Source organism: Astatotilapia calliptera, chromosome 18 (assembly GCF_964374335.1).
Source record: "Astatotilapia calliptera chromosome 18, fAstCal68.1, whole genome shotgun sequence".
NCBI classification, from domain to species: domain Eukaryota; kingdom Metazoa; phylum Chordata; class Actinopteri; order Cichliformes; family Cichlidae; genus Astatotilapia; species Astatotilapia calliptera.
This window is the reverse complement of record NC_137439.1, coordinates 24,186,202-24,207,407: the sequence shown is the minus strand read 5'-3', so window position 1 is coordinate 24,207,407 and position 21,206 is coordinate 24,186,202. Positions and strand designations below refer to the sequence as shown.

General features: G+C 40.6%; 1 protein-coding gene across 6 annotated transcripts in view; it reads left to right on the top strand.

Moving 5' to 3' along the window:
- Nucleotides 1-21,206, top strand: part of mast3a (microtubule associated serine/threonine kinase 3a) — a 31,502-nt gene that overhangs the window by 3,728 nt on the left and 6,568 nt on the right. The window contains exons 1-20 of one of the 6 annotated variants that reach the window (XM_026148873.2): nt 57-709; nt 3,135-3,223; nt 3,966-4,038; nt 5,674-5,694; nt 5,878-5,956; nt 9,696-9,853; nt 12,739-12,814; nt 12,935-13,144; nt 14,045-14,146; nt 14,577-14,709; nt 14,909-14,994; nt 16,470-16,555; nt 16,864-17,072; nt 17,213-17,354; nt 17,638-17,770; nt 17,883-18,048; nt 18,223-18,324; nt 19,286-19,408; nt 19,625-19,734; nt 19,914-20,095. In XM_026148873.2, coding sequence (XP_026004658.1) covers nt 624-709; nt 3,135-3,223; nt 3,966-4,038; nt 5,674-5,694; nt 5,878-5,956; nt 9,696-9,853; nt 12,739-12,814; nt 12,935-13,144; nt 14,045-14,146; nt 14,577-14,709; nt 14,909-14,994; nt 16,470-16,555; nt 16,864-17,072; nt 17,213-17,354; nt 17,638-17,770; nt 17,883-18,048; nt 18,223-18,324; nt 19,286-19,408; nt 19,625-19,734; nt 19,914-20,095 — 2,366 coding nt within the window. In that variant the 5' untranslated portion in view covers nt 57-623. Of the gene's footprint in view, nt 1-56; nt 710-3,134; nt 3,224-3,965; nt 4,039-5,673; nt 5,695-5,874; nt 5,957-9,695; nt 9,854-12,738; nt 12,815-12,934; nt 13,145-14,044; nt 14,147-14,576; nt 14,710-14,908; nt 14,995-16,469; nt 16,556-16,863; nt 17,073-17,212; nt 17,355-17,637; nt 17,771-17,882; nt 18,049-18,222; nt 18,325-19,285; nt 19,409-19,624; nt 19,735-19,913; nt 20,096-21,206 lie in introns of those variants that run through there. The other 5 variants (XM_026148872.2, XM_026148874.2, XM_026148877.2 and 2 more) reach the window with 5 other exon arrangements.

The window sequence follows — 21,206 nt, the reverse complement described above, 5'->3', positions numbered from 1 at the left end:
TCAAGACTATCGGACGCTCTGAAAATAGTCTTTCTAATTTTGATATAACTTCTTGTCAAATGTTATATTTATTGTTTCTATTAAAAAAAATAAAAGAGAAGAATTAAAAAGAACAGGGAAAAAAAGATTTATCGTTGAAAATCTTAGATTTTTGTACCGGATGGATTATTTGTGTCATAGCGTTTTAAACCAGTATTTCCGACAGGACATGAAAGCATCAGAAATCCCTCCTCCTGCTGGCGCGCGGCGATGCGGCTGCGCGTTGCGGCAGAGACGTTGCTGTGGTTGAAAGTTTCTGTCTCCAGAATAACGCTTTACGTTTTGTCGAAGCTAGTTATCGGTCGATAATGTTGCACCTCGTGGGAGACAGGTTGTCTCGAAAATTTTACTGATGACATTGAAAAGGAGCAGCGTGACCATGGCCGTCGCAGTTGCTAGCACCGCCGAGCTGCCCTGCCCGGGGTCTGGGGTCAGTCTGTATCGAAGAAGCAGAAAGGAGTTTGTGCCTTTGGAGTCGACGTACTAGCCTAAATCGACAGGGGAGACTGTTTACCGCGATGCCCCCTCTTTAACGACAGTATACTAATTCTCATATCGGATCGGATTTAGCGGTCACCTCCAACATGTCTGATCAAAACTACTACTGGACCGTGCTGCCGAGCTACAAAACTAGTTTTGTGACCGGGGCCATGATGAAAAGATCGAAAAGGTAACAAAACCTAAAGCCTGTTTCTAACTAGAAAATTATCCTTGAAAATGGAGACGAATGTTAATTAGCCTCGACCAAACTGCTGCAAAACGTCTGGGGGGGGGGGGGGGGGGGTTGTATGTTTGTCATCGGCTGTGCCGTTCAGTCTCTGAGAAACAGCAATTTGTTGAACGTCGTAATTTCGAGCTATTTGATTCAAGGCGCTTAATGGCAACCTCCAGACTGTCTGCTAATATAGCCGCTTCACAGCTCAGACATCTGATCCCTCCGGAGGGTCTGTGATAGCCCCTCAGCATTGCACTGTATGTGTCGGTTACATCCGCCCTAGTTTTTGTTTCCGACAGAGAAACGTGGCCATTGTAGACTGTTGTGTGTATGTGTGCGGGCAGGCTGCATTGTCTGCTGCCAGCTGTCGCATAAAGCGACACCAGGGCCCACTGCTGATCGGTGCACTGATGCGGTTAGTGGGACAGTAGTGTTGTAAACGTGCTTTCATCAATCAGATAAATCCAGTCAGCTCTTAAGGTGTCTTAGCCCTTAATGCACTCAATATGTCTTTGGCAGTCAGTGAGTTCATAGTGATCTTAAATTGTCGCGTCTCTACCTCTCACCTCTTTGTCATAATCTGAACACATAATTGTTGGTTTGCTGGCACAATTTGCCTTTGTTACAGTGGTGTAAACCGCAAGAGCTGCAGTTTATATTGCAGGATTTAAAAATGTAAATGTACTGCTATTGAGTGAAGCTTCAGAAGAAGAAGCCATTAGCACGCTGAAACATAGGCTATCTGTGGAATGTCAAACTATCCACTCTTTCCATGTAGTTGGGGGGTCATGCATCAATCAGTGATGTGGCCGATCCACCACAGTGAGCTGATGAAATTGGCTTCAGTTAACAAATGCAGCAGACATAGTTAACACGCAGGACTGTTTCAGTGGCCTACATTCATCATGTTTCATGTCTTCCTGCAAGATCCATACAAACCATTATTGTTAGTCCCAAATATCAGTCGTCTTATGACTGCTAGCTGTTGATGAAGCGCTCACGTGGTGTGCCAGTGTGATACAGTGGTGCTCTCATGTCGAATTTCCCAGAGGAACCCACCCGAGGGATTAATAAAGTTCTATCTTATCTTATCTCATATCTTTCGGCACAGGTTCTGGAGTGTTTTTGCTGATGTTTATTTTTTTTAACAGGAGCAAAAAAGCGAACCTTCACAGTGTTTCTGTGGTTGGAGATGTACTGTATACACTTTGAAGCCCAACTCTTGGCACACGTTGACCCTCTCATCCTTCTGTTTCTGTGGCACTTTGAGTCTTTATGGGTTGAGGGGCCATATAGTTTGTGAATCTGCCTTTGCACCGACCCAGAAATGTCAGGCTTTGTTGTCGTCTCAGCCCCTCAATTATTTTAGGTCACTGCCAGAAGGAAAGGGAGACAGGATCTACTTTACCGACATGAAACAGAAAGCATTGAGATCACAAACGGGGGGGAACAAAGAAAACTGAAAAGAAGCCAAAACTGTAATCTTAATGAAAACATGGAGTTAACACCTGCGTGCAGAAACCTGCAGGCACCAAATACAAACATACAGGAAATGGACAAGATAACACTGGTACTCTAAAGTAATGTTATACTTGGACTGGTAAGCCAAAAAGGCATTAGGTTGTTTGCTTTACTCCAAAAGCTGCATCAAAAGAGCATTTTAAACTCTACAAATATATGCAAATTAGAAGAAACACTGTTTGTAAATTGAAACCAAAAAACCGATCAGGACAAACAACACAGACCAGCTTCAAAAATACCAGCAGAAGTGAAACAACACTTCACAGCTCACAAAGACCGAAGTACAAACATGTGGACGGTGTGTCATGGCCTGCTCAATTATATCAGGGGTCACTTGGACCATTTTATTTATTTCCATCATGATAAAACAGCTTTCCAAAGTTCTTATTGTCTAATCAGGCTCTGCCAGTGGTACTGATAAGTAATATATTTCCCTTATCTCACATGACAATACTCTCAGACGTCATTGGATCGTACTACACTGCTCAATCCAGACTTCACATTATTTACTGATTAGAAGTGGCTAAAAGAAAAACAAAAAGTTTAATTCCTCTAAATATTAGAGCAGGTAATGTGTAGTTAGCGCTGATGCATAAGAAAGAAGTTGCACTCAAGTTGGTTTGTTTATATATTTACATGCCAACATGTTTGTAGTCATGCATGCTTTGTATGTATATACATAATTACAGTGGCATTACTATTGTCAGCACATCAAAAAAATATGAATTCAGAGGCTGATCGAGTTTGATTTTTTTTTTCCCCCACAGATTGATAAACAAAGTGTGCTTGGATCATGTTTGTTACAACACTGCATAAAACAGATGATCACTCTCTTCTGTTTGCTGTTTTCCACTCACAGTTCCCGTAACAACAAGAGAAGGAGTTTGGCGGTCGGGACCCCATCGCCCACGCTGTCACGACCGCTTTCACCTCTCCCACTCGCCACAGGTACTTGTGTTTCGGTTTTACCCGTTTGTCTGCTCGCCTCAGTGCAGGGTTTATTGGATTGGCTCATCAGAATTCCTGCATTTAGCCACCGCTGATTGCGTGTGAAGCAGAGAAGTTACAGAGAGTGGAATGTTGAGGAGAGCACAGGATTGCCTGTCTCATGTAGGATCATCAGTCTCAAGTTTTTTTTGATGCTGTATGTCATGAAGCAATCGCTAGTTTACCTCTGGTGCTTTGTTTTATTTCCTTCTTTCTCATAATGTGCCCACAGTAGAGTGTAAAAGCCATACAATGCTTTTCCTTGTGATCATTTTTAATGTAGTCCCTTCTAGGCTTCCTCATCATTTGATCTCTCCACTTAAAAAGTGTCATTCCGTGTATCCCCCTTTTTTGTGACTTGTCCTCAGGGACAGTGGAAGTCCTTTAATTACCTTTTTAGCAGTATGCAATATGGTGTGATTGTACCAAATACCCCCTGCTGTCTGTTGACACAATCCTTCTTTGATTAGGACAGGACAGGAAGGGCCCTAGATAACTTTGTGTGTATGCATCACTGTCATTAAAATATTTGATTGTTTCAGTTTGAACTTGTAAAGGAAAACCATCTGCAAAGTTGACCGTTGCACACTGATAGTGTAAAACATTAGGAAGCCAGTCCAGTTATTCTGCATTTAGGAATATGCTTGGATTCCTTCAGCTTCCTCTCAATTTTCAAAAATTTTGTTTTGTTTTGTTTCCTCAGCTGGTAGCAGTCCTTCAGAAAGCCCCAGAAATGTCTCTGCTAGCTCTTCTGCCAATTTCCAGTTTGCCCGCAGGTAAGAATTAAATGAAATGCTTTTTAATATAGTCTTGGTTTAAACCAGGCACATTATTGCAGTAGTTTCTTTTCCGTAGTAATATCAAGTGGAAAATGACTAAAACAGACATATTGCAATGAAAAGTACTTTAATGGAGTGAAATGGCAGCAAATTAGATAAAAAAAAAAAGAGAGATATGTAGTCAGTGAAAGTTTATTTTTATTCTTGGCCCGCTTTGACTAAAAATTAAATCAGAAAAAATAACCAAGGGATCTTTGGTTCGGTGGAAACTGTGTGCACGCAAACTGAACATGCACTGGCTTGTTCCCTTTGCCCCTCAAATCGAGGCAGTGGAGAACCATGTCTGACCAGCTGAAAGCCCCCAGGGTCACTCACTTACTGGACGTGGGTCTTGGCATTTGTCAACCCAATTAAGGAGGCGAGTTGGTGCGCGCACTCATTACTCAGGGCTGCTGTGATAATGGAAGAAAACTGCAGAGCTTGCCTTCTCATCACGCGTGCCGTTTATAGACTCGCTGGGATTTAGAGGAACATTAGCTGCAACCAGCTTCCTCAGTCAGCAGCGGAAAATAGTGTGGTAGCCTGTCTCTAAGAAGGCTTTAGTAAGGAGCAGCAACATGTATACTTGAATGTAGGATTTTCAAGAACACTGTAGTTTAAATGTATGTGATGACCGACTGTCCCAAATGTCATGAGTTAAGCTGCAGTGCAGTATGCCATATTGCACCATAGAGCTCAGGGATGCAGAGGGGAAGTCTTCTTAGAGGACTGCCTTGTGCAGCTCATCTAAATTTATTGACATTTTTAAGCTGCCAGAGTGTAGACAGATGCTGTGACTGCACTTTTGACAGCTCCACTGGGTTTATTTGTTATTCACAAAAGCTTCGTAGCTCTGCTTTTGGTGCAGTTATTTTTTTCATGTGAACGTGGAGTAGCCTTGAAGAGTAAGGACGACCAGTGCTCTGGTCCACTCTGATTTATTTATTTTGTTCCTTTCACAACTAAGCCATTGATTCCAGTATTGATTTGAAACCTTTGCCTTTATTAGTGGCTTCTTACAGCAACATGATACAACATGTTGTACATATCAGATAGGGATAGATAAGAAACCATACATGTAACACAGCTCACTAACCCTCAGATCCCTTCATTTTCACTGTCACCTCTAATTTAGCTACATGTCCCCAAGAGCTGGTTTCTCAGAGAAACTGCATTCGACCATCTTTTGTTGCCACAGATTGACTCCGTGAAGGAAACTGGGCCACTTCCTCAGAGTGTATTGGATGGAAAACTATTGGGACAGTGGAGATTTATTTATTTATTTATTTGGTAGAGAAAGGTTTAGGTTTTCTGCAGTGTTAATGAGTGCATTGTGTGTCTGTGTGCATAGTGAGAAACTGTCTGTAGGCCTCAATGCTGCAGTATGATAGCAGCTTGGCAGGTGTTCAGAAACAGCAAACAGCCACTGGCGGGGAGTTCTGTCAGACTAACAGGACTGTGACTTTGACAGGCAGACTTAATCTGTCACTGTCATTAAACAGTGTTTATTTTCTCTCTCACTTCATGCCTCCATTCGCCCCTTCTTTCTATCTGCATCTCTCGCCTCCATTCCCTTTTTTTGCATCTGCGTAGTCAACTGGCCCGGACTGAAAGGTAAGAAAATAACTAATTGCTGTTTCTTCTTCTTGCAAAGACTCAAACATCAAATGTTGTCTGTTGGCCTTTTTAGGCTTTGAAGATTGGAATGAGTCAACAGGATGTAAAGTTTTTCATATGAGCCTCCACTGAGCAGCTTGTTATTTATGTGTGCTTGTTTGTGTGTGTGTTTTTTAGCAGGGCAGACGGACGAAGGTGGTCGGTGGCATCTGTTCCCTCCTCTGGATACTGCACAAACGCACCAAGTTCATCAGTATCTGTAAGCGGAGAAGTATCTCTTACTGTCTGTCACCTCTTTCCATCATCACACATTCAACCTCTCTCTAAACCACTACCTTGGGGGCATTTAGTTCTCCACTTTACAGGACTGTGGTGTCTTGTAAACTTCCGATGCTGACTAACTGAGCTGTAAAGCCCATCAGCTTACAAAGTGTCATAAATCTGCCTATAAATGATTGTTGATTTTACAGTAGCTCAGGGATGTCAAACTCATTTTACATCGTGACCTACATACACATCTAAAGCTGGCCGGACCAGTGAAACTCCCCATTCTGCTAATATGGGGAGTTAAAGTTGGGAAGTTAACCTACATATTTAATCTCTGAATATAAAAAAGGGGGCAATTTCAACTGTATGTCTCATTTTCTACATGATAACAAAATGCTAGTACATGAAAGAAATGTGGTGGAATGACTCTTGGACCTAAATTGTAAGAAACAAATATTAATTTTACATATAGTCTAAAATTACAGCGAAAAAACTGTCCAGGTTATCCTGTGATTATAAAACAAAGATTTTATCAATTCACAAAAAATGTGGACCCATTGTTGAAAAAAAGAAAAAAGAAATCTCTGTAGTAAATAGTGGAAAAACAAACAAAACAGGAAAATATTTGACATGTAATTGTTTGTCTGTTACTTAATTACTTTGGTGTGGTTTGAATGGCCACAGGGTAGGTCTTTTGTTAGCTAAAGCTTTAAAACTTGTGCAAATAAAGTTTTAAAATTTATGCCATCCTTCACATTTTCCAAAGCCATCCTGTGGATTTGCTGATCCAATTCTACCCCCCCCCCCCCCTTTTGTAGAACACCACCAAAAATTGTAGATGTTATGAAAAAGAATGGTCAACACTGTAAACATAGACTCTGTGCACACAACCCTTTTTAAAAGTTATAAAATGCTCGATTGTCGACATGGCAGAAGTCTTCGAAAAATAACTTGCATTAATAAAAAAAAAAGTGTATGAATAATAAAATTTGTGTAACTGCCAAAATGTTTGGCTAGGTCTGTAAAGATTTGCTCATCGCTCTGTAGCTGACAGCTGGTCGCTGGACACTGCAGGCTTTGGTTATGAAGATAACGTCCTCTCCTTTTGCGTCAGTGTCCTCTCTCCCACTGAATGGCACTTCAATAGTTTGTTTCAGAGTTGAGTAGTTTAAGTCTGTGGGACAGTCTGCTAACTGTCCTACTTTTGTCTTCTCCCTTATTAGCAAGGCGTCGCCACACAGCAGGTATCTCGCATGTTTGATTGGAGTTTTTATCCTGAGGCAACCCCACAGGGAACTTTTCACAGATCTTTCACGTGAAAAGCAAAACAATCTGTTCCACTGAACCAATCTTACCACTGCTACCTGTAATTTTTACCTTTTTAAAAATTGGTATTTTGTGGTTACTGGTCACCAAATCAGTCGTAGTCTCGTGAACACCACATGAAAGCAGTAATTAGCCAAAAATATGAATTTTAATAGAATTGGCTTGTGTTATTTATTGGTTAGTTTTAGCCTATTGCACATACCGTACAAGGAAGGAATACTAGAACAAAGCTTCCACAGTGGTTGTGAAATATTTTAGAAGTAGCATCAGCATTACATAGCTCGTCAGAGTTACTTCACTGTATCTTGTTCATAGAAAAGGAATGTTTACTGTGTTTTAGCATTAAAAAAAAAATCTTACTGACTCACAGTTTAGAACTTGAACTTCACTTTAAACTTACCGGGTCACTCGCCATAAACAGTAGTAGAGAAAAGTTTTGTGGTTTTAGTCTTTGGTTGTTTTGGGTTTTTTGCCATTTCCTCTGTGACAGCTTGTCTTTCTCAGATTGAGTTGCAGTCGATATAAATCCAGACTAACTGCAACCTCCTTGGCAAGGAAGCAGACTGCCAACTTTTTACAACTAGCTTTTAAGTCTACGGGGGGTTTGGATGATTGTTTTCGTTACATCTACAGAGCATTCTTGTCGCTTTAGCGTTATTATCGCTACAAATTTGTGACATTTTTGATTATAATTAGTTTTACTGATACAGTGAAGTGGTTGGAAAACTTCACACTGACAGCTTCGGGCACCGGTTGGTTTATAAAGCAGCTGTCTGGAGATGGATCCTGGTATCCTTTTTAATGACTCAGGCAGCCATAACAGGATACGTCCAAGGATGATGAATCCCTCCATCATCGACCATGTGTCATATTTTCCACCTTGGAGAGGATATTAGAATTAGTCCTCAGATGCCTTTTCCCCCAAGTTTTCCTATAATTATTGAAACAGTATTAAATGTGGTAAAAAGTAAATTTTGTTGTCTTTGTTTTGTTTTTTAAGTCAAAAGGCATAAAAGTTTTCTCATAATGGTATATTTCTCTACCTCCTATTCAACAACAACAACAAAAAAAACTTGGGGAAAGGGGAAACCAAAACACAGGAGGTTGTGTGAATTATTTACCATGTGTCCATCATTAAATGAATGACATCACACGAGACGAACTGAGTTGATCTGAGCGTGTCCTCTTTTGACTGAGGGGAAAGTACGGGAATAATAAAGCTTATCATTACAATAATACCGGTCCTGTTGAAATTTGCCGTTTCTTTTTCCTGGATGACATCACAAACGAGCAGGGGCTGTACCACATCATTTCCCTACTCAGCTTTCCCTTTCAGGAATACTGCAAGCACACTTTGTGCTGCCCAGCTATACCTGTCAGCTGTTTGCCGATGTCTTCTATGGTGATTATTAGGATTTTATCTCGAAAGCCATCACTGAACCTGCAGTTGGCTCAAATGGAAAACAATACCCAGCTCCTGCGTCTCTGCTGAAATTCTGTATGGCCAACCACATGGCTTTGAGACGGTGAAGTCAGCCCTCCCTGTACAATGCCCCTTTCAGGCCTGCTGTCAGTGAGGTCTTTATGCAGCTCTTAGTCGATTCTGACAAGTCTCTAGTTTCCTGCTCAGCGTAGCCCCTTCACCCCCACCCCCACCTTCCTATCACTGCTCTGTCACGTCCTTGCTCTGTTGCTTTCTTTTCTTTCTTTTCTTTGTTTTTTTCTCCTCCTTTTAGTGTCTCTCACTGTCTCGCTCTGCTTTTCTTTCTCGTTGGCTCTTCTGTTTTTCCTCTGGCCAATGAGCCACTCTTCTCTCTGCTCTTCCTGGGATACACAAGATCCTAGCCAAATGGGAGTTCTCATAAATTCCAGGCGGTGTGTCACACATTCTGACTTGGAAAGGAAAAAAAACAAAGCAAAACATTCACACATGCTGCCTGTCTCCATGTGTGCTGCGTGAAAAGGGCGAAATCCTACTGAAAAATGCTTTGGGGAATCTATAAAGTTCACTGAGTCTTTCTTTTCATGTAGGAAGGGATTCATGATGTTTTTTACATCACAAATCAACTCTCTGCATGTCCATATAAGGTGGTGCATCTAATTAAGATCTGCAGTGTAACATGAAAGTCTTTAAGACTTTGGTATTAACAGGATAAAGAGTGAGTCGGAGAGAGCAGACGTGTGAGTCTTACCAGAGGAAGCCTTTTAACACAGGATGTTATATAATCAAAGCACAGCCCCACCTACGTATGAATATTTAAATAAAAATGGATAAAAGTGGCAGTGGTTGATTGCTTGTTTTGTTTTTTATTTCGTTAATTTAAAAAAGAATCAATAAATGCAACTTAACCATTGACCCTACTTCCCTGGGGTTTTTTTTTCTCTTCTCCACTTTTCCCTCCCAGTCCTCTTCTTCACAGGAGTTGTTGCACCAGTTGCCCTTTCAGCCCACGCAAGAGGATCTTCACTTCCTCTTCAAACATTTTCCGAGCCCAGAAAGTGTGGCAGATGAAGAAGGAGCCCACCCCATGCCCCCTGTCAGGGTCCGCTCACGCAGTCTCAGGTAACTTTCCTATACTATATGCTGATGCAGCATATAGACTGTCTCTGTTACACAAACATTTCTGTCATACTTCACTGGGCCGTTTGTTTTGAAAGGGTGGAACCGAAATCCCCCCAACTGGCTTCAGTCTCGTAGATTTAATTATGTGCTGCAGTAGCAGTTGTATACAGCAGCTCACCACACACACCACTTAAGCACAAAGATAAAACTGTTGTGTTATTAAAGGCTTATTATACTAACTGTACATTCTATATACCCTTATATATCAATTCATTAGATACACTTTAATAGTACTTCATTGGACCCTCTTTGCCTTCACAACTGCCTTAAAATTTTCATGGTTTAGTGTCAACAAGGTGCTGGAAACATTGCTCAGAGAATTTGGTCCATATTGACATGACAGCATCACTCCGTTTCTGCACAATTGTCTGCTGTGCGTCCATAATACAAAGCTCCATTGGGTTGAGATTAGGGATGGGTACCGATATCCGGTGCCATTATGGCGGTTCTGACATAAACGGTAGTAACCAGACCGAAAAGCAGCGCACATTTCGGTGCTTTATTTCTGTGCTTTTTTTTTTTTTCTTTTTCTTTTTTCCTGAGATGTCATACACTTTGAATTCTAGCCAATCATTTTAGCTTTTCAAGAATAGTAGGCGGGCTCAGGTACGTACGCTCTTTTAGAGCAGAGCTACAGATTAAAAATGCCCAAGGCGAAGCGGTCAAAAGTCTGGCTGTACTTCACAGCAAAAGATGCAAACTCAGCAGCCTGCAACAAGTGCTTTAAGGTGACACTGTGCAAAGGAGGTGACACTTCGAATCTGATGAAACACCTAGCGACGCATAGCGTTTTTTAAAAGCTGAGAAATGCACCGTATTTGATAGCTTGCTGCAAGACTTCACAACAAGCACATCTGCTGCGGGTGTGGTAAATCTCCATTAGCGAGTTAGCGCGGATCGCCCCATGTGTGTTGCTTATCATTTTGCAGAAAAAAAGAGACTGCTAAAAATAAAAACATAAGTTTTTGGACAAAGTTTGTGTTCTCTATTCTTTAAGCACCGTTTAAGCACCAGCACCGTTTCAAAAGTACAGATTTGGCACCGGTATCAGATAAAACCTGAATGATACCCATCCCTAGTTGAGATTTGGTGATTATAGAGGCCATTTGAATACAGCGAGCTCTTTATCATGTTCGCACCAGAAATCAGAACTCATCAGACCAGGCATAATTTTTCATCGGCTGATGTTGAGCTTATTTGAATTGTAGCTTTAGTTTCCTGATCTTAGTTGAAAAGAGCGCCACTTGTTGTGGTCTTGTGCTGCTAAATTGTAGTTTCAAATCAAGGTTTCTCTTCACTGGTGTGATCATATGTGCCATATTTAAACTGAACTGTGCTCTAAATTTTCCCTTAAAAAAAAAAAAGTGTGTTTGCTTTTTTTAAATATGCACATTTTCTCACAACAGAAAGAGAAGATCTGCTAACGGGGTATAAAATGAAAACCTCAAACTTGTAACTAGCGTGGCTAACATGCTACCCGTTCCTGCTGCTTTACTACATACTCACCAAGTAATCAAAGCTTATAGTAAATTAAATAACTTTACCTGTTAAACAGTTAAACAGCAAATGTGGGATAGACTGTGCTAAGGTTTAAGCTCACGAAGCTTGCCACCTTAAGTAGTTGTAGTTGCTCTTTTTAGAACATTGTAAAGTTGTATGTGAATGAGCACTGCCCTGTTTGGTGAGGCTGCCACTCCAGCCCAGTCTAACAAAAGTAGGCTTAATGGTTTTTCAGGAGATATTTCGCACATGATTATAAAAAGATAAATTAAATACTGTCTGGAAAGAATATGTTGGGATAATTATTTAATGTGGCTCTGGAAAAACCCTCTGTGCCATTTGTGCGTGATCCCCTGGAATAGAATAAAACCTTTTCCTCATCACTTGGCATTGCTGGACTCATCCCTCTGAATAGCTGCAATGGCAGGCTGTTTTGAGGTTGCTGTAGAGTTTTTATGACAGGCTGGGGAGGATTTTGGCAGCCTGTTGATGTGGTTGCTTTTTTGGTGACGTGTCCATGCCTGTGCCACATGCAGTAATTCGCACTGCATGTGTACACTAATACTCTATAAGTACATCTGGGTAACTCTAGCAATTACACCGGGGAGAAATCTCCCCCTTGGGTTTTACCTGACCTTTGCATAGTTGTTAATGATGCATCTAAATCAACAGCAGCTGATTGACATGTGTCGCCGTTGTTCTAAATTTGCTCTACAAGTTGCGTAAAAGGATTTCTTGCAGCCTCAAAATAGTTCCGAGTGGTCTAAGCAGTTGCCATTACCCTAAAATAAATTCATACCGCGTGTGCAACTGTTGTGGTTACCCAGAACAAGTTAAGTTCATGTCGCATATTGACATTATTGTCATTTTTAGTATGCAACGTAGTGTAAGGGAGCACCCAGGACTGTTATTTTTAACATTTGTGCTGACAGTACATTGATTTGGAACTTGTAAGGAGGGTTTAAAAAGACCCCTGCGTGTAACCGAAACCCTCTGGGTGCAACACGTGTGGTCGTGGATGGTGAACATGAGAGCCTGATCTGAATTGTGTCAAACACGCTGTTTGTATGACCTAGAATGTTAGTCAACACTTTAATTGTTAATGTGGTCATAAAATGTTATAGCTTGTTGTGTGTATGGCTGTTCAGTAAAGATATAAATGTTGATTTCATCAGTTCAGTTTGCCACTTAGTTCAGTTGTTTTTCATTTTATTTTAGTTTGGTCTCCATTATTTGTTAATGGCATTTGTGCAAAAAAATATCGACATTTGTAATATTTTTATCTGGTTTTTGTTTTTTTCTCCTTTTGTCTTCTTTCTGTGAAGCCCTGGACGGACCTGTGGGGTGTTTGACAATGAGATTGTCATGATGAATCACGTCTATAAAGAACGTTTCCCTAAGGTAGCTCCCTTTCTGTGTGAAAGTCTCATAATCAAAGTTAAAATCTTCAACTGCTCACTAAATGGATTAGAAATGTATGCAGTACTGGTTTAAACGAAGGCTTTCATTTTTGTTTCCCAGGCGACGGCCCAGATGGAGGGTCGGCTGCTCGACATCATTGCAGAGTGTTCCCCGGACACCGCTCTGCCCCTGGCTGATGGTGTGCTTGGATTCATTCAGCACCAGCTGGTGGAGCTCGCCAGAGACTGTCTGGACAAGTCCCAGAATGGCCTGGTGACCTCCAGGTACTTCATGGAGCTGCAGGAGAAATTGGAGAAGCTGTTGCATGAGGTGGGTGTCTCTCATCTTTAGTAAATGATTTTTCATCTTTTTCATACAGAGAATTTTTTTTCTCTTCTTTTCTTTTTCAAACAGTCAGGGAGTGTTGGTTCTTTCTAAGATGTTTCTAGCTGGTGTTATTGTTGGTAGCTCAGGTTGCCCTCTGGGACATTGCATGCTGTACTATAGCAGCACTGAGGACACTGAACATTGAAATGAAAAGGCCCATTTCCTCTGTTAATATTCTGCTGATTCCACTCCATCCGTCAATAATGTTCTGTATTTTGTGTTATTACATAGGGGTGTGCAGTGGTCAAGTGTTCAGTTTTGTAATGATTGTGTATTCTACAGCAAAACAGTGGTTCAAATGATTATTTTGTCATATAATAATTTCTTTAATTAGTATATTCTTTGTGGCCACAGAAATTGTTTTGACCCTTCTCCACATGCTAAAATGCATATGTTGAGTTGCTTGCTAGTGTTGCTTTTTCATAAAGGTGTTTACAATTTTTTTTAGAGTGGATTTTTCTGTGTTTAGCAGGGCAAGAGTTTGTTTTAAACTGACTGCTGAATAATCGCTCCTCTGACTGTTTCACCACCTCTATCATACACTTTCTGAACCTGCTGTTTGATCAAAGCGCTGTTGGATTTAGATAAGCAAGAATGAGTGTTAAAAAGTCAAATGTTTTTCCATTATTTATAAGCCTGGCAGAGCATGCAGTGAGTATTGATTCAACATGTTGAAATACCAGCCCTTGAATCACCACCAGACAATGTAAGGGGATGAAATGGATGCTAAAAATATCACCCGACAAGTGCAGACAGCTTCTTTGGATGAGTTGTGGTGGCTCATGGCTTGTGTCAAATGGATTAGGTCACTATAATAATCACATCACTATTTGTTCTGTTCAGGCGTATGAGCGCTCAGAGAGCGAGGAGGTGACCATCATCACCAAACTGGTCAAGAAGATTCTCATCATCATCTCCAGGCCTGCCAGGCTGTTGGAGTGTCTGGTAAGACTCAATGACAGACGCAGTAATAATCACAGCTTTACGAGTGACGTAATAACACTATGTCCATCAGCTTAGATGCATGCGTGAAAGTTGACTCATACATGATGTTGACATCTTGTAGTAGCGATTAGTTTGTGCAGTAATAATAACCCAGCTTACTGTTTACTAAGCCAAGTTCACCTTGCTAGCCTGGGTCTGTTGTTAGTAAGGTGCCAGTGATGCTCCAGTTTTCCAGGCCAGAAAAAAAGCCCAGATTGGAGCAGAAACATTTTTCTGTCATTTTTCAGCATTTTTAATTGTATTACAATGTTTGATCCATCGTTTCCCGATGTAGTAGTTGAAGCTTTTCTACATATTATGTCAACAAAGTAATGTATATTTGAGTGAAACCTGAACTGTCTTTCCTTTATTTTTTATATTTTGAATCCAGGAGTTTGATCCAGAGGAGTTTTACCAACGTTTGGAGGCTGCAGAGGGTCAAGCTAAAGTAGGACAAGGCATCAAAACTGATATTCCCAGATACATAATCAGCCAGCTGGGCCTTACCAGAGACCCCCTGGAAGGTGCAGATTTAAAAAATATATATATATTTCTATCTCATTATTGCTTACTTCAGATAAATTTGAAAACCCTAATGCAGTTAGCTTAAATAAATCATTGTGAACTAATCTCGTAAGATACAGTGACAGTTTTGTGATTTTTAACTTTGATTCGCACTGGCGTTTAATAAAGTTGGATCTGTTTTGTCTGCTGCCGTTACAGAGATGGTTCATTTGGAGCATACTAGCCCGATTCACAGATCAGCGAGCAGAGAGTCTGATGACACTGGAGAGGCAACATCTGCACAGGTATAAGCTTACATTAAACGGTTACCAAATGCATACAGTGAACCCTAAAGTGACCCAGGAAGAACAGATGGCGCTCATGTCTCACGTATTTTAAAAATATTCCACATCCTTTAGATTAGATTTATTTGCTTTAAGATTGTCTTACTAGTTTTTAAGTCACCGAGTGGCAACCTTTGTTGATACGGTGTTGATTTCTTAGGGTTTTTTTCCATATCTGTCACACATAAATGATCATCAAAGAAATTTTATTACTAAACACTTCTAAACCTACCTAACCCTCTGTGAAAAAGTAATTGCCTCCTTAAATAATAAATTAACTGATTAACCACATTTTTTTTGAAAAACTGAATTTCATTTCACAAGCTACATTCAGGCCTGGTTACGACCAGACCTGCTGAATCAAAAAGATCACTTAAATAGAAGCTGTCCATCAAAATGAGACGGGCTAAAAGATCTCAAAAAGTAGCACATCGTGTCACGATTTAAAGAAACAGTCGAGGGGAAAAAAAGTCACTGACATCTGCTAGTTTGGAAAGTTTGCCAAAGTGAACCACAGTGTGAGCCATTATCCACAATGGAGAAAACTTGGAACAATGGTGAACGTTCCCAGGAGTGACCTGCATTGAGGACTTATCACAAAAAAAACTAGAACATCATCTAAAAACATCCAATCCTCAGTTGCCTCAGTTAAGGTCAGAGGTTATCATTCAACAATAATGAAGAGATTCTACCAGAAAATCCTGAAGGAGGGTGTCTGGCCATTAGTTCATGGCGTAAACCAAAGATCACCTAGGTTATGTACCAGCACAATGATTCAAAACACACCAGCTAGTCCACCTCCGAATGGCTCAATAACAGCCTTTCTTTTTTTTTTTTTATAAATACAGTCCAGGCAAGTTTGGATAGTTTTTTTTTTCTTCTTAATGAATGAATGAATGAAATCATAATTAAGAAAATTTGGCTTGTCTTTGTTTAATATTAAAATTTGTTTGATCTGAAACATTGAAGTGTGACGCATATGTGAAAAACCTAAGAAGTTTGGAATAGGCAAATACCTTTCCACAGCACTGGATGTATTAGCAGGTTCCCAAAATCCCAGCCTTCAGCCTTTCACTGTGTGGATTTGGCATACTCTTTGCATCGTTGTTGTTGTTTTTTTGTTTTTTAAATCATTTTTCTCTAGCAATTTGTGTTGCGTGCATAAAAGATGCTCCAGTTGATAAAGCAGAGCTGAATTGTGTCTGTGACAGGATTAACTGTGGTGGGTGACGAACTTGACGGCTGTGGCATATGCACCAAAGAAATATTAAATGCCATTTGGCAGAGCATGCAGATTATTCTTGATTCAATGCTATTTAAGTGATAAATGGAGCTCTCGTTAACATGAAAAAAATTCTCCAAAAGTAACACAGCAGCTGTAATTTTTTTCCTCTCCCCCTTTCTCTTTCTCTCTCGTTGGGATTTGCGTGATTCAGAGCCGTGCAGCCTGCACCCCTCCTCGTAGGAAACCACTGGAAAGCGACTTTGAGACTATAAAGCTCATTAGCAACGGCGCCTATGGGTGAGTAAGACAGACTTCTTTGTTTGCGTTTGACTGAGTCAGTCGCACCAAGAACCACAGAGATCTAAATAAAAGTGGAAACTAAAATGTGGATGTGTTTTTGTAGTATTTTTGTGTTCAGGCTGGAATTAGTCAGGGCAGTTTCATTTCCAGTCTGAACTGATATTTACCACTATGTGATTCCCACAATTGATTTTCTTTGTATTATCTCCCTGCTTTCTTTGTTGATGATTGCTGATTATTTATTCTGTCTCTCTTTGTGTTGTCACTGCCTCTCCCCTTCCTTTTGCCTCTGTTCTCTTACACAGGGCCGTATTTCTGGTGCGCCACAAAGACACTCGTCAGCGTTTTGCTATGAAGAAGATCTACAGGCAGAATCTGATCCTTAGAAATCAAATCCAACAGGTGTTCGTAGAGCGAGACATCCTCACCTTTGCTGAAAACCCATTTGTGGTTTCCATGTTCTGCTCTTTTGAGACACGGAGGCACCTGTGCATGGTTATGGAATATGTGGAAGGTACAGTTGGCTCAGACTGTAGACACATAGAGACACATGCACACCAAGCTCTTATATATCTACCATACAAGGTACACCTTTAAGTCTAAGTCACCTGACCTGAAAGCGTTTTTCATGGTGGCCTCATTTGTGTTTTTAAGGTGGAGATTGTGCCAATCTGTTGAAGAATATCGGTGGGCCTCTGCCTGTGGACATGGCCAGGATGTATTTTGCTGAGACTGTCTTGGCTTTAGAGTACCTTCACAACTACGGCATTGTACACAGAGACCTCAAACCTGACAAGTAAGTCAGGCAAACGGATGAACAAGGAGAATATTCTTATTCCTTCCCCCCTCCCCCATATTTCTTGTGAACGCCTTAAGGCAGCGCTAAATAACTTAAAAGCTTTCATCATTTTTAAACTTGCAGTGATCTGTAGGGAGATGGAATCTTTCTGAAGATAGAGCAGAATATTTTCAAACTTTGAGTCTTTGATATTTTTTTTTCTCTAAAGATGAAATTCCAGTGCTTTGAGGGCAAGCATTTGATGTAACATGAAACATTTCTGTGCTTACTTCCTTTGTAGTTTGCTGATCACCTCCATGGGACATATTAAACTGACAGACTTTGGACTTTCAAAGATTGGCCTAATGAACATGACAACCAACTTGTATGAAGGACACATTGAAAAGGATACCAGAGAATTCATTGACAAGCAGGTTTGTCTCTTCTCGCTTGTCTTTTTTTTTTCATCTCCTCTGATTTTGAGCTTCTCTAAAATCCGCCTTTTCTCTTTAACTCTGTTTTTTTTTTTTTTAAACCTGTCTACAGGTGTGTGGTACTCCAGAATATATCGCTCCAGAGGTGATCCTGAGGCAGGGCTATGGGAAGCCTGTGGACTGGTGGGCCATGGGGATCATCCTTTATGAGTTCCTAGTGGGCTGTGTGCCTTTCTTTGGAGACACACCAGAGCAGCTCTTTGGTCAAGTGGTTAATGGTAGGAAATCTTTCAATTGAAGTCATAGTTAGTTATTTTTATACATGTAAATCCAATCCATTTGTCATCCTCTCGCTCAAAATTCTGCAATAGATCTCTGTATTTTGGCACATCAGTCCCCTGGGCTTTGTAGATACCTTTAGTTCCCTTCATTGCATTCTCTCCTGTGTTCAGATGATATTATCTGGCCGGATGGAGAGGATGCCCTGCCAGCTGATGCTCAGGACCTTATCACCAGACTTTTGAGGCAGAACCCTCTGGAGCGCCTGGGAACAGGTTGGTGACAGCATGATTGCTGATGGATGAAAAACCTTCTCTGGGCCTCGGGACAGTGTGACTCTGAGGTGGCCAGAAAAAGGCAAAAACATGCTTTTTGTGACAGATGTGTCACTGGGTGTCTTACCAGGAGGTCATAGTCTGCACAAGGCCTCATGTGGAGGAATTTAATTTTAAGAGTTTAAATAAAGTTGGCACAGGAATAAGGAAGGATTTGAGGTCTTCTGTGTGTTTATTTGGCAGATTATTCATTAATAGAATTTTACATTAACCAGGCTTGATAAAATTGTTTCCCATAGACCTCCCATAGAGACAGAGAGGTCGACTAGTTCACAGTAATCAATAAGCTCTCTAGAGCTTTCTGACTTGAATGTTTTAGACTTCAAATTTCCACTGTTTTGACTTCTTTACACTTTGTTTGTGTTTAGGTCACTGTATGGGTTAGGACCTCTTTACTTTTCAGGCCTTTTAATTATGCACACTTTCAAAAGATCATTAAGGTCAGCTGACCAGATGCTTTTGGTTGTACCGGGAAGCTGGTTAAACCACAGATCAGGCCTTTGCTGTAACTGCAGGTAAACTTTGAAGCAGTCCGTTACACTTAAGTTATTTGAAAACTCATTTTTACTCTTGACATTTAAACCTGACTGAGACTTGAAATTTAATGTCTTATTGCATCCTATGTTGCACAGCACTAAATGCTTGTTTTTAAATTTTCTTATTAATTAACTTGAATTTATAGAAAATAGCAGCAAATTAGTTTTACAATAAGCATAAAGCCAGAGACCAGGAGAATGGAATGAAATTCAGTTAAGTTTTATTTATATAGCACCAAATCATGGCAACAGATGCCTCAAGGCGCCTCAGTGCAACAAAGAGTCTGGCTGGGGATCAGACAAGCTCAGACTCAAGTCTGGGGACCTCGATGCCCATATTTGAGTTTAATAACTTCTTTCTCCAGGTGGGGCCACTGAGGTAAAGATGCACAATTTCTTCCTTGGCCTGGACTGGAATGGTCTCCTGAGGCAGAAAGCTGAATTCATCCCACAGTTAGAGAGCGAGGAGGACACCAGCTACTTTGACAGTATGTGGATTTACTGACTGTGGGCCTTTTATGAAGTAGATGCACTGCATTGTTAAAAACCTGTGAGGAGAAATTCATTTGGAAATGAGCTCTCAGAAAATGGATGATTTTATGAGCTAAATTTGTAGCAATGCAGCATGGTGGTAGTTTTAATTTGGATAGGAAACTGTTCCCAGTTTGTGATCATTTATTGCATGCCACCATGTTTCCCTCCAGCCCGATCAGAGCGATACTGTCATCTGGGCTCAGATGACGATGAAACAAATGATGATGAATCATCTCTGGAGCTACGACAGTTCTCCTCTGTAGCCCACCGCTTCAGCAAGGTACTCGTTACTACTCATGAGTTATAATCAATATTAATACCTGGCTCATGGAACAAAGCAAGACTTTTTGTTTTGGTGTTGTAATTTGGTTAATGAAATACCTCTGGTTATTTGTAGGATATAAAAAAAAAAAACCCTTCTTCTTTAATCCATGCCACCTTTTTCCTCTTAAACTCCAGGTGTACAGCAGCACAGAGCACCTGTCCACCTCCACTCCATCCAACCTGAGCCTGTCGTCATCAGACCGAAGCCACAGCGAGGAGAAGGAGGACCGATGGGAGGGCAGGGGAGTCCTTTCCCCTGGTGACGGACACAAACATTTGGCGAGTGCAGACAAGAGGGCAGATGGACACAGGGGGAGGTGAGAGCATGGAACAAGGGAGAGTGATGTCCTTATTATGAGAACAAAACTATCACAGCCCTCTCTGTATTCACAAAATATAATAGTCTCTCGTATTGGGTTGAAGCGTTTCCTATTTCAAAAGGGCAAATTTTATAGAGGTCTTTTCACGTCGTTTTGTATTAAACCAATGAGCCATTCTAAAGTTCCCCCAGTTGGATGTTTTCTTGCATGCATGTCAGATGGAGGCCTTTACATTGCCCACGGGTGTAAACACAAGTGATATATCCATTCAGCGTTTACTGAAGCCTCCCTGTGTGGTGCTGAATGGAGTGAACCATTAAACCATAAAAGAGAAACAGGATATCTAAGAAGAAAATTGATTAAAAACCACAAAATACCAAATAAGCTCATTTTGCTGCAGTTTTCGAATAAAATATTTAGGGCTGCAGCTATTGATTATTTCATTAATTTAGTAAAAGCCTTGACATAAGAACACCCCAAGCCCCCCTTTAGACTTCCCAGTGTTTACTGCTTCCATATAAAAAGGACGGCTGGAGTCAGCCTTCAGCTCATCTTCCTATTTTAATGTAGCTTTACTTCTGTAGCTTTAGAGCTGATTTTTTTGCTGTGTAAAGTAAATGGTGGTGGATGAAGAGGCCTTTCTTAATGTCTGAGTTTGTTGATCAGGTGCTTCAATGAAGGACTCTCACTAGCTGTTTCCCAGTAATGGTTTTAATGGTGATTACAGGAACAGAGCTGCTGTTTTGGACACTAGAAACACTTTTGTCTTTCACTAAACCTGAGCTCAACATCTCAGTATCAACTTGTTAAACTGTGTCATCATCACTATTGTTGTTGTTGTGTTATCAATGTTAAACACTTTTGTTAAATGTTAAATCGTTTACCACAGAGCCGTGTGCATCGAAGCAAAGAATGTGCGTCAAGCATTTTTTTTTTTTTAATTTAAAATAATTGAATCATTCACATTACTCAGTGACTCGTTGCAGCCCTATAAGTAATGCACTTTTTAAAAAACGTACTGGCAGTTCTTCTTGTTTTTATTGTTGAAAGACATTTATTGTGTAGTTAGGAAGGAAACTGTTGTTTACTGCCCAATTTCTAAAAGAGA